This window comes from Lissotriton vulgaris, chromosome 5 (genome assembly GCF_964263255.1).
Source record: "Lissotriton vulgaris chromosome 5, aLisVul1.2, whole genome shotgun sequence".
NCBI classification, from domain to species: Eukaryota; Metazoa; Chordata; class Amphibia; order Caudata; family Salamandridae; genus Lissotriton; species Lissotriton vulgaris.
The window spans coordinates 1,742,471,347-1,742,486,231 of NC_141693.1; the positions used below are offsets into that span (position 1 = coordinate 1,742,471,347).

General features: G+C 44.5%; 1 protein-coding gene across 1 annotated transcript in view; it reads right to left on the reverse strand.

The window, feature by feature from the left end:
• Positions 1-14,885, reverse strand: part of NGFR (nerve growth factor receptor) — a 139,401-nt gene that overhangs the window by 43,204 nt on the left and 81,312 nt on the right. Inside the window, exon 3 of the mRNA XM_086923992.1 lies at positions 11,054-11,413. Within this exon, the coding sequence (XP_086780118.1) occupies positions 11,054-11,413 (360 nt within the window). The remainder of the gene's footprint in view (positions 1-11,053; positions 11,414-14,885) is intronic.

A 14,885-nucleotide genomic window follows, 5' to 3' on the forward strand; every position in this document is an offset into this window, starting at 1 on the left:
CAAATCTACTTGAGAAACAGCCCAACATTAGACAACGGCGCCAGGGGACAACAAACCGCAATTGCATTCTGGAGCCTCGCAGGAAAAAATGGCCCCATGCGGTGATTGGCAGAATTTGGCCAGAACTCCGCATTACAAAAGTAACAGGGAGTAGCCAAATTCCACCAGTTCCACGGGTGGAATGAAACATTCCGGTTGCCACTAGCATGTACCACCTTTTCTCCGCCTGTGTGCATTACCTGAGTGTTCCACCTTCGATTTCGGTCAACTACTGCAAGCTGAAATTTGAGCAGTAGTTACAATATGGTTGTGCACATTTCAGAACTTTTTTTCTGTTTCTAGCTAGTCTAACTCGTTTGACCAGCTGTAGAATGTATGTTGTGTGTGAGGCAATGTCCCACTTCTGTTTCTACCAGGGCTCACCCTTGCTGTTTACTAAACAGATGCACTCAGAAAGACTCAGCCAAGTCTTTGATCGTTCTCTTCAATGCCAAATGAGTAAACATAATTACTTATTGGCTGGTCTAAAGGTGACAGGTCTTGTCTAGTTTGAGGAGTTTGGTTCGGGTCCCCACGAACCAACTGCCTACTGCTCAACTCTGACAAGATAGAAGAGCTGGACTTTGGCAACAAGAACTCCACATAGGACTCTACCTCATGGCTGCCGGTGCTAGGACCAACACCTACACCCACAGACCATTCAAGAAATCTAGGGATCATCCTAGACGACAAGCTCAACATGATGGCTCAAGTCAACGCAGTGTACACCTCTTGCTTCCACACCCTATGCATGCTGCAAAAACTCTTACATTGGTTTCCTCTGAATACCAGACTGATCATCATGCAAGCACTCATCACCAGTAGGCTGGACTACGGCAACTCTATGCTGGAATCTCCAAACAACTCGTACACAGCCTCCAGATCATCCAAAACACCGCTGCAAGGCTCATACTTGACCCCCACATGCCACGCCCACATCACACTGCACCTCAGGAAGCTTCACGGGCACCCTCATTCACAATCACAACCAAGTCAAACTTTCTCACACACACAGACAAAGCCCTACACAACACAGACCAGAATACTTGAACAACCTCATACACTTCCACCAATACCAGACTCCTTCGCTCTGCCTAACTTGCACTCGCTCACATTTCCCGCATCCGCAAAAGCAAAACTGGAGTCCGCTCATTCTCCTACATCGCACCCAAGACATGGAACAACCTCCTTTATCACATTAGATCCTCCTCCTCACATATTTCGAGTTCTGCACGAAACTGACGACCTGGCTCTTCATGTAAACACCTTGGGGACCACAAGCCTACACACCTGTCCAAGCTCCTGGATACCCTGACGGGTAATCAGTGCACTAAACAAATCAATATAACATAACAATCATTATCTAGACAGAAGAGGGTATTCTCTAAGAATGTCATGTGGCATACGCTGCAGGAATAGGCAAAAGGTTCGCTTATGGCCGGATGACCCTCCCATAAGAGACCAGAAATGTATAATTACTGTCCAAATGTTCCAATATATGCATTGTAATCCTCTCTACATGATTAAATGGCAATAAAACATTACATCCAAAACAGTTATCATCAAGACAGGCGTGGGAAAGAAGACCAGGCACCCTCATAACACGAATATGCACATTATGCAGGCATGGGACTAAATTATGGCAAGAAAGGAATGGTCAACCAAATCAATCGAAGTAAGAGGAAGCAATGGTCATATAAAGCAGGCGATATGCATTAGCTCGAAAGATGCAGAAGGAACGTCAAGGATCTGGGAGAAGGGCTTGTCGAAGTGAACACACACAGAGGCACAGAGGGATTGCTGATACAGGACTCCGCAAATGGATATGGCCTGGTATGGAGGATGTCAGAATGGCCCGACCAATGACAAGATATGGCAGCTATTAGAATCTGCCTGGTTAAGCTGTATAAAACCCGACCTCTCTCTGTCTCAAACTAGGTTTCTTCCGAAATAGAGTGCAACGCACACTGAACAAAGGCCGCTTTGTACAGAGGCGCTATGCATTTGAGCTGCCTCTGTCAGGGTTTGCAGGAAAAAAAATCTTATTAAGGGGAGAAATTCTCAAAGTGCTACTTCCTAAGCTGAGAGGATGAGTCACAGGACCAAGTACAAGGCGGCCCTTATCAAGGGATGGCGCGCGCTGCAGATGCCGCATTCAGATCTCGTGAAGCCCCAGCGCTGTGAATGGAGGGGGCTCAGCTCTCCAGCGTGTCTGTGAACTGGTGAGTTTCACTGCCTCGAGGGGATGGAAGATCGGGAATGTGCAAAGCCAGAGAGAGAGAAAAGAGAGCAGTTCAAGCCTCACCCCGCCCTTGGTGAGCAGAACCTAATATTCCAGGCTGCAGGGAGTTCTGTCATTGAAGTCACACTACATTGCAGCATGGCGACTAACCGCGTGCTTTACAGAAAAGGAATGGTTGGGCTTAGCTATGCACGCGATGGGTGGTTGGTGTGAATCCCTCTGTGGATGGAAACTGACTTTGGCAATGTTGGTTATGTCCTTCTGTAAAGCCCACGCGCCACCATCCAGCAGAACAAAGTTGTGGGTACCTTGAGGCCGTTCTTGGGACCTTGGGGATGGTTTATGATGGAACCTGCCTCCTTCCTGGGTGTGGGCACCTCTGGTGGGAATGCAGCGAGGCAGCAGCGTGGCTTCACTCCCTTGAGCGCCGTAGGGTGCTTTCGTTTGATTCACCCGGGAGGTCACTTATCCCAGGGGTCACAGTGATGGGGGCCTGGGGCACCTCTAAGGTGTGTAGAGAGGATTGATCGGATACCCCCTGTTGTTTAGTGGGAAGGACTTGCCCAGGCCGCAGTGCAACACTAGGATAATACTCCTGAACTCAAAAAGAACATGTTACTATATTGTCTTGAGCCTGTTGTATTAAAAGTATACAGGATAGAAAAGAAGGTTAGATAAGAAGGCGACGATTACATATTTCTACACACACTAGAATATTTAGACGATTATTTCTTAAGTATAGATATAGATTCTTCCATTGCAAACAGGGTGGAAATTAAAAGGTAGACGGCTATGTCTCGACCCTAACGAAAATTTGCCCTTAAATGCTGATTTGGAGCATTGCACAATGAGCTCATTCGTGACCAAATTATCATGCATATGAATAACCCAAATATTCAGAATAGACTGTGGATTAACAGGGAATCAGAACTAAAAGAAGTCACTGCAATTAAAAAAGGGAAAAAAAGCTGTGCTAAGTGGAAGACGTGCAAAGGCTGTTTCAGGGAAGAATGGACATGAAAAAGACTCAATAAATAGGGTATAAAGTGTGAAACCGATACCAGTGATGAGGTTGATTGTGTTTTGAGTATGGAAATACAAATACTGGACGTTGAAGGAAATCTGGGTAACAAAAACAAATTCTGAAATGCAAAATTAATATGGTTGCCCTATACCATCATTAAAATAAAGATTTTGCTAACCAAACTTTCAGATACTCTTGGAAATAATTAAGAGGAGGCAGGCATTAAGGCGAACAGTTTTACTACAGAACCAATTCAAATATTAGGGTTTTGGGAACGATGGACCTGGGTGAACTTGGTATAAGTTTGAATCCCAACAGTCCAGAACCGGTACTGATAGTTGATGTGAGAGGTGATTTTGGCAAGGAGATACTCAAATCTTCTCTTAACATATTTTCTAGAGGAATTGGTGGACTTGGGCTATTTTAACTCAAGTTTATTCTGAAACAAATGCTATTCTTAGTGTACACAAGGTACGACCCAATCCAGTGTCCATTATGACAAATTTATAATCGAATTAGAGAAATTACAAGCAGCAGGAATAATTGAGCAGGAGGAAAGCTCAGACTTGGCAGCGCTTTTAGTTGTAGCTAACAGCAAGGTAAGGCTATGTTTCGACCTTAGGGACCTTGATATTAATATTTGTGTCAATAGTTTTCTTTTGCCAAGAATCAATAACCTTTTAGCTGCCCCAAAAGGCAAGAAGTTGTTTTCCACAAAAGACCATTCAGCAGCATACCATCAGGTTTCTCTTCACCGAGAAAGTAAGAGATTGACAACATTCATTACTTCTACAGGATATTTTCAATTCAAAAGTGTTCCTTATGGTGTGGCCTCTGCTGCTGCTATGTTTCAAATGTTAATGCATGACATTTTTAAAAGAGTGAATTACGTCTTTTTCCTTCAATACAACAGATCTCTCATGGGCAAAAAACTGTAAATTGAAGGAGGTACTGAACATTCTTGAGAGCAAAGTATTGACTGCTGAGGTTACAAAGTGCATATTAAATCAGAAGGAAGTGACCTACTTGGACACGAGGTTGGTGAGAATGGCATACACCCAAGAAAAAAAACATGGTTAAAGATCCACCTTGTACCTTGTCCTGAGAGAAAGAATAATGTAAGGCATTCTGTGGCCTAGCTGAATATTATGCAAAATTTGTAAAAAAAAAAATCTGAAGTATGCTATCCAATAAGACAATTACAAAAAATAAGGGCAAAATTCAATTGGACAAATGAAGTCCAAATAATCTTCCGAAAGTTAAACAATAACATCTGCTTTGCCCCATCCGTTCAGGGTTATGATCTAGATTGAGAAAGTTATAGAACAACTGATGCCAGTTGCCAATGAGTTACCACAGTTTTAACACAAATAGAAACAATAGGTCGAGAAGTTGTCATCAATGCTTCCTGGGCACTAACTCATTCAGAAGAAACATTTTCAGGTATTGAAAGGGAAGCCGTAATTTGTGCATGGGCTTTACAGCTTTTCAGACAATTTGGTTGGGGACAACCTATTTTCATTCAATGCGGTCATAAATCACTCACCAAAGTTATAACCACGAAGGGTGTGGCTTATGATTCCCCAAGGTAAGTTAGAATCTCTTTGAGATTGATAGCATTTAACTACAATATGTACGTACAAGGAATCAAGAACGAGGTTGCTGACTTTTTATGCCATATACCGCTTCTCATAAAGGACAACATATCTCAATGGGAAGAATGTTATGCGGCTTAATTATGGGACAAGGAAACACATGGTATACATGAAGTAGAATGGAAGGAGTCTGTGTTGTCTGATAAACAGTTTGGCCACATTATCTACTTTATAGAAAATGGCAAATAAAAATTTATATTGAAAAACCATTCCAAACATGTTGGATAATCCGAAGTGAACTGGCAATACTGTTTAGAAATAGTGAGGCTATTGCTCCAGGAAAATTGAAATATAAAGTGTTGGAAATTTGTCACGATGGAAATCTGGGTTTAGTTAAAACCAAAAGCAGGATGAAAGGATTGTATTGGTGGGCAGGTTTAGATAGAGACATAGAAAGGTTGGTGAGCGGTTGTGATAAATGCAACAGTTCTGACACATCTCAAACCAATTTTAGATCACAGTGGTAACTTTGGCTTGTCCCAACATGTCGTGTGAAAGATTTAAAATTGATGTCCAATTGGTCGCACACTGCTTGTTCTATCAGCGTGTTGCCCCAAAGCATCGTGGTCCATGTAGTTAGCATCAGCGGGTACGCCTCTGCCAGGGTCTTAAGCAAAAAATCCAAATCGCATTGGCCATCCCTGGACACGTGTTTCGAGGTTGTTACCTCTCGTCAGCAGGGAATAGGCATGTATGAAGGGGTGCTGCATAGGCTGCCAAAAAATATCCTCAGGTCCGGTACCACTCGTGGCACGCAGGTGCGTAACCCGGCTCGTCAGCCCCACCAGCTCCAAGGAACTTGAATATAAGTTAATGTCCAATTGGTCGCACACTGCTTGTCCTATCAGCGTGTTGCCCCAAAGCATCGTGGTCCATGTAGTTAGCATCAGCGTTGGCCATCCCTGGACACGTGCTTCCAGTTAAATGGCTCCCTCGAGCTAAGAGCTGACGAGCTCGGATCCCGCACCCACGCGCCTTGAGAGGTATCAACCTGAGAACACTTGGCAGCCTGCACAGCAAACCCCTGACCGACCTACACTTTGCTGACGAGGAACAACAATTCCGAAACACCGGTGTCCAGAGTTGGTGTTGCAAACTTGCTTGAACACACAAACTTTCGAAAATAGCGCACTCGCTATAAAACTGCATCTACCGTGATGCTCATGGGGTTCACCCGCTGGTGGGTGGAATTGGAGTGCGACCCATGACTTCCAGAAAGATTTAAAATTGATGTTATCGGTCTGATTTGCAAGAGGGAAGAGTACACGTATTTCATTTTAATCCTAGATCATATCTCCAAATGACTCGCGATCAAGGTAGTTTCTAAGACATACTCAGAATCTATTAGGAAGATTTTTGATTAAGAGGGTGTGTGTGAGGGCTTTTCTCTGGTACTAGTTGATAACGGTTCCTAATTTTCTTCAAACTTGTTTCAATATTTTTAAAGAGGAATGTTATTATGCACAATAGTACCTCAGATTATTGTCCTGCACGGAATGGTTGTGTGGAGCGTTTCAATGGGGCAGTAAAGTGTATCTTTCAGTTGCCAAACAAATGCATATTAGCATGGGAGAAAGGAACCATGAAGTTATTGTAGGCATATCATCAGCATAGTCCTTTTGTAGTCCTAAAGGACGGGGTGATCCACAATGAGGAGCTCAAGGGAGAATAAATAGTAATGTCGCCCTCCACTCAAATAATCAAGCACAAGAAAAAAGCCCTTCATATAACACACACAACAATTGTACTTTCTACAACAAGAGGTCCCCCTGTTCTAAATACAAGATAGGACTAGTTCTAGTATTTAAAATAAGTTCAACCCCTTGTGTGTGTTGTATTTTAAGAAACGGGTCCGGGGCCAAAGGAAAGAAAAGTACAAGATAGGGACTACATAAAAAATTAGATAGGAAAGTTAAAAATGAGTGCTGTATATGTTCTGTCAAATAGTTTGAAATCAACACATCTTGGAAACCTAAACCAGCTTTCATCGGCTTTAAGGCTTATGTATAGTAATACCTAGAGAGAGATAGTTTGAGGGAAGCGTATTATACTCCAAAAACCAAAAGTCATGGCTATACAGGGTTTGCCCTTGAAGTTGCATGGTTACGAACAATGTTTTCTTTTATGATAAGTGCTTTAAATGGGCTGGTACTCACCGGTACTAAGTACCGGCACTTCTAAAAAAAATTTTGCCTTTGAGTACCGTAGCTTTTTCTTGTCTAAAAGAGCGTACCGGTACTCATGGGGCAGCAAGCCAACTCAGTGCAAAATGGCATGTAAAGAAAGAAGCGTGACACAGCTGAGGAGTCGGGCCGTTTTCGTGAAGCACTCGCCTGCTAATCTCCCTTTTCAATATGCTAATTGAGCAACACCCAACACCCATATCTATTCAATCAGAGCAGGCAGGGAGTGGAGACAATTGCACTGTAGGTGTGCAAGAAGGGCCTGCTAAGAGGCACATCTCCAGACTCAAAACTAAGAGTAGGCTTCCTGCTGGGATAGCAGCATAGGGCAGCACTTGATTGGAGCCAGATCTAGGAGAAAGGTGGTGGTGATGACACTGTAGCACAGCTGTGGGGATCGGGGTCGGGGAATCAAGGTGTAGTAATGTGGACATCAAAATATGTGATCCTAAAACACATTACTAAATACCCTGTCTGCATGCACAAGTGCATGTTCTTCTTGTATGCGTGTTGTCTGCAGTGTGCATATCTGCAGACCAATTACACCTCAAACAAATTAAATGTATGCCTCTGGACCCGTCCCTTAGCACTGCCCGTAGCCCTGCACTCATAGCCCTGCCCCCCTAACCCCGCCCCCTAGTCCACATCTCAGGTGAGTACCTGCACTTATTTTTTCCATTCAAAGCACTGTTTATGATTACAAGTTGTTTTCAATCTGCTGCAGCGACAGACCATGAAAACAGTTTAGTCTTCGCTGCTATACGAGATACATGGCAGAAAATCTAGCAAGGTTATATCTTGGTGGGCGAATTACTATTCAAGTGCTAAAGACTAAACGTGATTTACTGCTTTGACCGTCCAAGCCTTCAGATTGATTCTGACAGGAAGAGTACAGCTGCTCTTCCACGGCGCACGGCTCGGCTCGCGGGTGGGGGCCGTGCATGCGCATGGGAGTCATGCCCGGGGGAGTCGCAGGTTGCTTTGAAATAAATAAAAAATAATAACACTTACCTTGCTGCCGCCGGGTTCTGCGTCTTCTCTCCTGCTCGCCTGTGGCCGACTCCAGGTCGGAACAGGAAGCAGGCAGCCAGGCTCCAAACCCTAAACCAATCACAACTCTGCAATGCAGCGTTGTGATTGGTCTGAGCACTGTGACACCGTGCTCAGCTAGGGCCTGTAAGGGTGCGCATGTTCTCCATACAGGCTGTAATGCAGATAACATGGGCCAAACAGTCATTGCACACAGGAGTGTTCTACCTATCCTTCTCGACGGAGCTCCGCTCCATCCCCACTCTCACTGCCGCAGCAGTGAAAGTGGGGACGGATAATAACATTCTGTTAGAATCATTTTATTTTTTCCTTTCTTTTATTGCTTTCTGGCAGTGGGGCGACGCTCCTCCGCCTTAGTGGAGGAGCCGCCACTGAAAATCCTAATGATTGCCAGGAGTTGGTCTTATCACCCTGACACTAAAGTCAAACTCGGGAGCAAATTAATATTTGCATTCCTTTCACTTTACATCTCCGCTCCCCCTTTTGGCCAGCATTATAAGCATTTTCATTAGTTATACCAATTTAACTATTTCATTACTTCTCCCCATATCTTCAACTCCCAATCTCCCCACTGGTACTATCATTCCTGCCTTTTTATTCTATCTTCCGCTCTCCCCACCTCTACCTTCACTTCTCCCTGCTGCGCCCCTTCTTCCCACGCTGAACATTTTACATTTTCCCCCACCGATTTGCTGCCTCCTGCTTGTCATCTTTTCTTCCATTTAAGGATTGAGGCTTCTGGGGTGATTGAAAATGCCCATCTCATCAGACACTTACAAGCACAATGCAAACAGTGCTGCAGAAATCTTTACACTCAGTCTCTGAGACTTTTACCTTTTCTCTAACTGCATACAGCTGATGATCTTTTCCCCACTGTCTCAAGTGAGGCACATAAATCAGTATTCTCTAAACCTCTATTGGCTTTATGCATCTCTGTTTAAAAAATGTCAGTGTGGCTAACCAATTGAAGCATCCTTGGTCTTGTGGTTTTCGAATAACAGTTAAATGGCAGAAAAACAGAGGTTGTGGTTGTAGGCAACCAGTTCAGCCTGGGGTCCACGAACTATCTCGTGGACCTTTACCAGCCCCTAAAACAGCAGTGAAACAACCTGGGCTTCTAACTAGACCATAACCTTGCCATGGATCGCCGCATCAAAACTCTGACGGCATGCTGTTTGGACTCCTGAGATGTCTGAAGAAAAACCTACCTTTTGTACCATGTTCTGCCCAGAAAACCGTTGTCCAGGCGTCTATTATCGTGTACTTGAACCTTGGCAACATACTCTACCTGAGCATTTCTCAGAGTGACGTTACTTAGACATCTTCAAACCATCCGGAATTCAGAAGCACGCCTTCTGCTCTGGGTACCCATGCATCATTCCATCTCCACCCACCTCGGAGGCCTCCATTGGCTGCAGGTAGCCAGAAGGACAGAACTCAAAGCCCTCTAGCGACACACACCGGGCTCTGACCACCACTGGCCCATGATATCTCCAACACCTGATTCATCCTAATGCCCCCTCTGGGACACTTCGATCTAAGAATCTTCACCTTGCCAATATCCTGAGAGTTCAATGGTCCAGGCAACAGGAGCCCCTCTTTTGATATCTGGCCCCAAAGTCAGAACAGCCTCCCACTTCATCTTCGCCTAATCCCGTTTGAAGCTGCTTTCAGGAAAAAATAAAAGTCTGGCTGTTTCAAGAGGAACTTCCAGACTTAGTAAACATCTTTCGGGAGGTTTCTAGCACTAGAACGTCTCATTTGGCGCAGAAGTGCGCTTTAGAAACCCCAAAACATAAACAAGAGGATATGTCATCTTAAAATTCTCTGCCCTGCAAGACCTGCACTTTCTTTGTAGGAAGTCTTGGAAATCAACTGCTATCCAGTTCTTTGTGATTTACTTTATTTGGTAATTTGGAAAGGAATACAAGTATTTAATGAATTGTCTTTTTTGTTTTCAGGTTTAGAAAAGATTGCAAGAGCACTGACTCTAGATACTTTATTATTATTGTGAATGTGCACCTCTGATGGTGCTTCTAATTCCCTCTAGCTGACACCCTCTATAAAAAGTGATCCTGTCGATGAATTTACCCCTTTCTGGGAAATCCTCTGGACACATTTGATCGCCCCCTTTGTATGACAAGTAGTTAAAACGATAGATGGGTCTGGTAGCCCAGAGATTCCTGGACTGCTTTCCTGATCGCAGATTGGCCCTGACAGTCTACTTGCTTCTCGGCCAAATCGTAACACAAACCACCCTGCTTTGTCTCCGCCTTATTTCTTTATTTCTGCTTGTCACTGATGTTTAACTTAATTTCTGAGTCTAGATAATTCACATTGGAGACAGCCTCACTTATTGTTTAGTGTTAAGACTCTATTCTCTTTGCTAATAAGAATTGTAGCACATAAACTGTTAAGATCCGAAGAAAGGAAGGAGAGATGAAGGGAACGGGAATAAAAGATAGCTTAAGAGAGATTGAAGAATAGAGTTTAGGAAAAGGAGCCAATGAAGTTGATTACAAAAAGTAAACTAGAGTAAAAATAACTAGAGCACTGGAGCTGTGGCAAAGGACTGACTGAAGCAGCTCCAAGTCATCGGGACACCTTGTTTAGAGTGCTGTTTTCTTATGAACATAATTGTGCGTTCTGAGAGTGATGGAGTTGGTTTATTTCATTGTAACCAGTTGATAGAATTCAGTAGTTTGTAATGGAAAGTCAAAGGCCAGTGTCTGGTGTCCTTGGTGACAGGAAACTAGATAGCCACCCAGGCAAACCCACCTAAACCTGGGAGAGCCAGGCTTCAGAACATCGGTACCTGGCATCCATTCTCTCTCTTTCATGCAGCAATCAGGTAACTTACATTTGCAGATCCTGTCAGACACCCGCGTGCAGTCCTCCACCATGATTTCGTCGCTTTCGCAGAGGGTGCAGGGCAAGCAGGGATCCATGTTGTTGTCCTCGTCAGAGAACGTCTCCTCGGGGCAGACTTCGCATGTCGTGTCGTGAGCGGTTGAGCATGGGTACTCCATCCCATGCCCGAGGGGGCAGCTTTGGCACTTCTCACACTGCCCTGTCTCTTTGCTCAGAAAATACCCATAGCTGCAGGCACAGATGGCATCATCGGTCTCCACGCAGGGTGCAATCATGCGTGTACGGCCCAGGCACTCCGTGCACGGCTTGCATGGCTCAACATGACTCGGTGTGTCAGAGTAGGTCACACCTAGAATTCACAGAAGGGAAAGTAAATAACAAGAAGAGAGTACAGGCTTATCGGTGTCAACAAAGTTAGGTTTCACATTATTTATAAATGCATAAAGTAACCTTTTCAGCAGCATGTTCAGTAGAGTTTCCCCCTGGACACGGTGTCTAATCATACCATCTGCCTTGACTTACATTCTATCTCCCTGTGCTTGTATACTCCAGTCTCTTGGTCTTGTATTGCATAACCCCAACCCAAGTAGACTGGCCAATCAAACTTTGGCCCACACACTATCACCACTGCAAGAGAAGGAAGATGTTGGAATATTCTGGAACCATTTCCTGTGAGTGGCAAGTCCTCTCCAACTCTAAGAGCAGACTGACTGGTTGGGCAGACCGGCAATTAGATAGGATGGGGAGTACGCATGACTACCCTTCATTGTCTTGGTCAAGCCTCACTGGCTGCCAATAGAAGAACAGATTAAATTCAAAGCTTTGTGCATAGCATATAAAACACTTTGGGGGACAGGTCCCAAGATAAAGCACTGTCTTCTGACCTTCTACCACCCAACAAGATGTCTCCAGTCAGCGAATCAGTTTTGGCAGTGATACCAAAAATTAGGAGAGTACGATCCGGTGGTCACATGTTTTCTTACAACATGCAACTATTCACCATCTATCTTTCCGGAGGCAGCTGAAGACTTGGCTCTTTCAGAGACTGCCGTAATCATGTCACCTTCTTTGTGCTTTGGGCTCTGCTTATCACGGATAGCGCGGGGATGCCTAAGGGTAGGCAGGCGCTCTATAAATATTAATAATAATAATAATAATAATAATGATTAACCCCTGCCCAGCAAGTACCATAGGCTCCACTCTCATCAGGATCACATGGCTTTGCAAGATGGCCACCATGTTGCTTAAAGCGACAGGCATGACATTGTCACTTAATGCAACACAGAGGCCATCTCAGAAGTATAGAAAACATTGTTTTCTACACTTTCAAAATGGCTGCTGCATTATGTCCTGCTATGCGACTGTGTTAAAGCACCTTATGCCACTCAAAGCCGTGGCTGTTTTGAAAGTACAGAAAATTATATTCTGTGCATTTGACATTGTTGGTTGGGCATGGGGCAAGCCAGTCATGTAGCTTGTTAAGCACTGGCAAAATGAGACCGATTGGCTTTGGAAGTACTTTTTTAATGCAGGTTGAGTCTGTGAGTTTCCTTGTAATGTACATAAACCGAAATGGACAGCAGACACGTGGGTGACTTATGTATGTTGAGTTGGTTCTACAGAAAGATGCAGAATAGAGGTAACTATGGCTTGCAGTCCTCTACAGCAACGTGTTTGTCAACAGTGGGCATCAACCTTTATTTAGAGACAATTGTGATTCGTGTTTTTGGGAGAAATATAGCAGGAGGGGGTTGAGCATAGAAATGAAAGTGCTGTTAAAAAAATTGATTTTGGGTTGTCAAGGGGACCAGTCTGCTTTAAAAGGTCAATGGGAAGGTGAACCTGATGGCTGGAAGTCCAAACATACTATAGGATGCTGCAGTAATGTGACATTTTGAAAGTCTCAAATTCCACTGTTGTGGCAATGGTATATTTTAAGGGCCTATTATGCCGTAGAGTTGGGCAAACCACTGAAAGCTGGAGCCAAATTTCTAACTCTGGCTGAGCACAAGATCCCCTGGAACCTGAAGCCCAAAGTGACGCGTACTTCACAGCAGATATGGCCTAGTGGCTACAGCTGATGACCATGCATCATCAGGAGATGGGGTTGAATCCTGACCCTGGCTCAGTCTCCTGTCAATCCTGACAAATCTTCCTGTGCCGAAAACACCAATCACACAGTAGTGTGTATCTGTTGTAAAGCATTGTTATGTACTTGGGCAAGGTTTACGCTGAGTAAAACTGCTCAAAATAAAACATGGATTCTGCCGGTCACCTAAGCTGTCAGATCATTCTGCAAGAATGAAGCACAAAGCATTAACATTTGATGTCAGAAATAGATCCCTGTATAGTAGCTGAATTGCGCAGTGTGACGCTGCAAATTTGACAACAATCCCAGCTTCCTTGCTTGGCCAAATTGTGTAAACCCTTTTTCAAAGTCTCCCTTTTGTTCATTATCATGTATAAGAGTACCTTCAAATATACGAGTTTAGGCTATGCTTCGTACAAAAAAACTATCTTATGTTTGATTTATTAGCCTTTAATTTTGCTCCATCAATAGCAAGAATCTTGGCCACGTATACTCTATGCAAGACAACAAACCTGCCTCTTTGTTCACTAATAGCATTGTCATAAGCGCCAAGGAAGGAGTGTTTCTTAGTCAAAAACTCTCTTTTAATAAATACTTTCAAATGAATCTGATGTTCTAAGTTGAAATGCGACCTAGTGTTGAAGAACGATACTTTTTTCATTTTTGAGACACCTTATCATACTCTAATGTGAAGTTTGTTGTGTGATTCATTTAAGTGACCCATATTTTCAGGGCTGGACTCGTACACGGGCTCTTAGAGCCAGACCTGACCCAGGCTCGACTCTCCCTGTTAATTTGTTGGCTCGTCCACCTCTATTATGCCACTATAATAAATGTATGAGATGGAAGAATACTATTGGAAAAAAGTACGTTTGGCAGGTATTTGGATTCGCACAACCCCACAGGCGTGTCTGAAAAGAGTGCAGAAATGGGAGTATTTAACTTCTACTCGTCATAGCTTCCTTGCTACTCTACTCGTAGTAGTTTTCTTGCCCCTGTGCCTCCAACATCCCTAGTTCCACTTGCTTCAGGGCAAATTGCCATTTTTCATGGACAACTCATGTTAAAAACAATTTGTAGATGGGGCCTCCCTTTAGGAGATGTAAACTGACCCCAGTGCTATCCTGGCAGGGACCTTATGCCGAGCCTTACTTGGAACCAATGTCTGGCGGCTCAAGAACTACCACTTCCACTCCATGGCTCTCTGTTTGAGCCCATGGTTACAGGTGCGAATCCGAGCGAGTCCACTCAGCCTTCGAGCTCGATAAAAGGAGTACCACTGAGTTTGGTACAATAATCATCTGTTCTTTCGGAAGCGCCAAGACACCACTTGAGCATGAATGAGTCTCTGCAAATATTTATGCTGTGTTAACCCCTCCCCTGCTGATGACGGAACCGCTCCGTCATCAGCCGCGGTCGCGCTGTGCTGATGACGGAGCGGTTCCGCCACGGCCTGCTCGGCACGCCTGCGCGGCGCGGATTCCGCGCCTGTGCTGAGCGTTTTATTGAGCGGGCGGGGCCGTGACGGAACCGCTCCGTCATGAGCACAGCGCAACCGGCGCTGGTGACGGAGCGGTTCCGTCACCAGCATGCGCCCGCCGCTCGGCCGCCCTCCCCCCTTAGCACTGCGGCGGAATAACCTCTGCAGTGAAGGGGTTAATGACCACTCACACATTCTGCTCAAAGCAGAGATAACAGTGTTCTCAATAACCATGCGCATATGAGTTTAGTT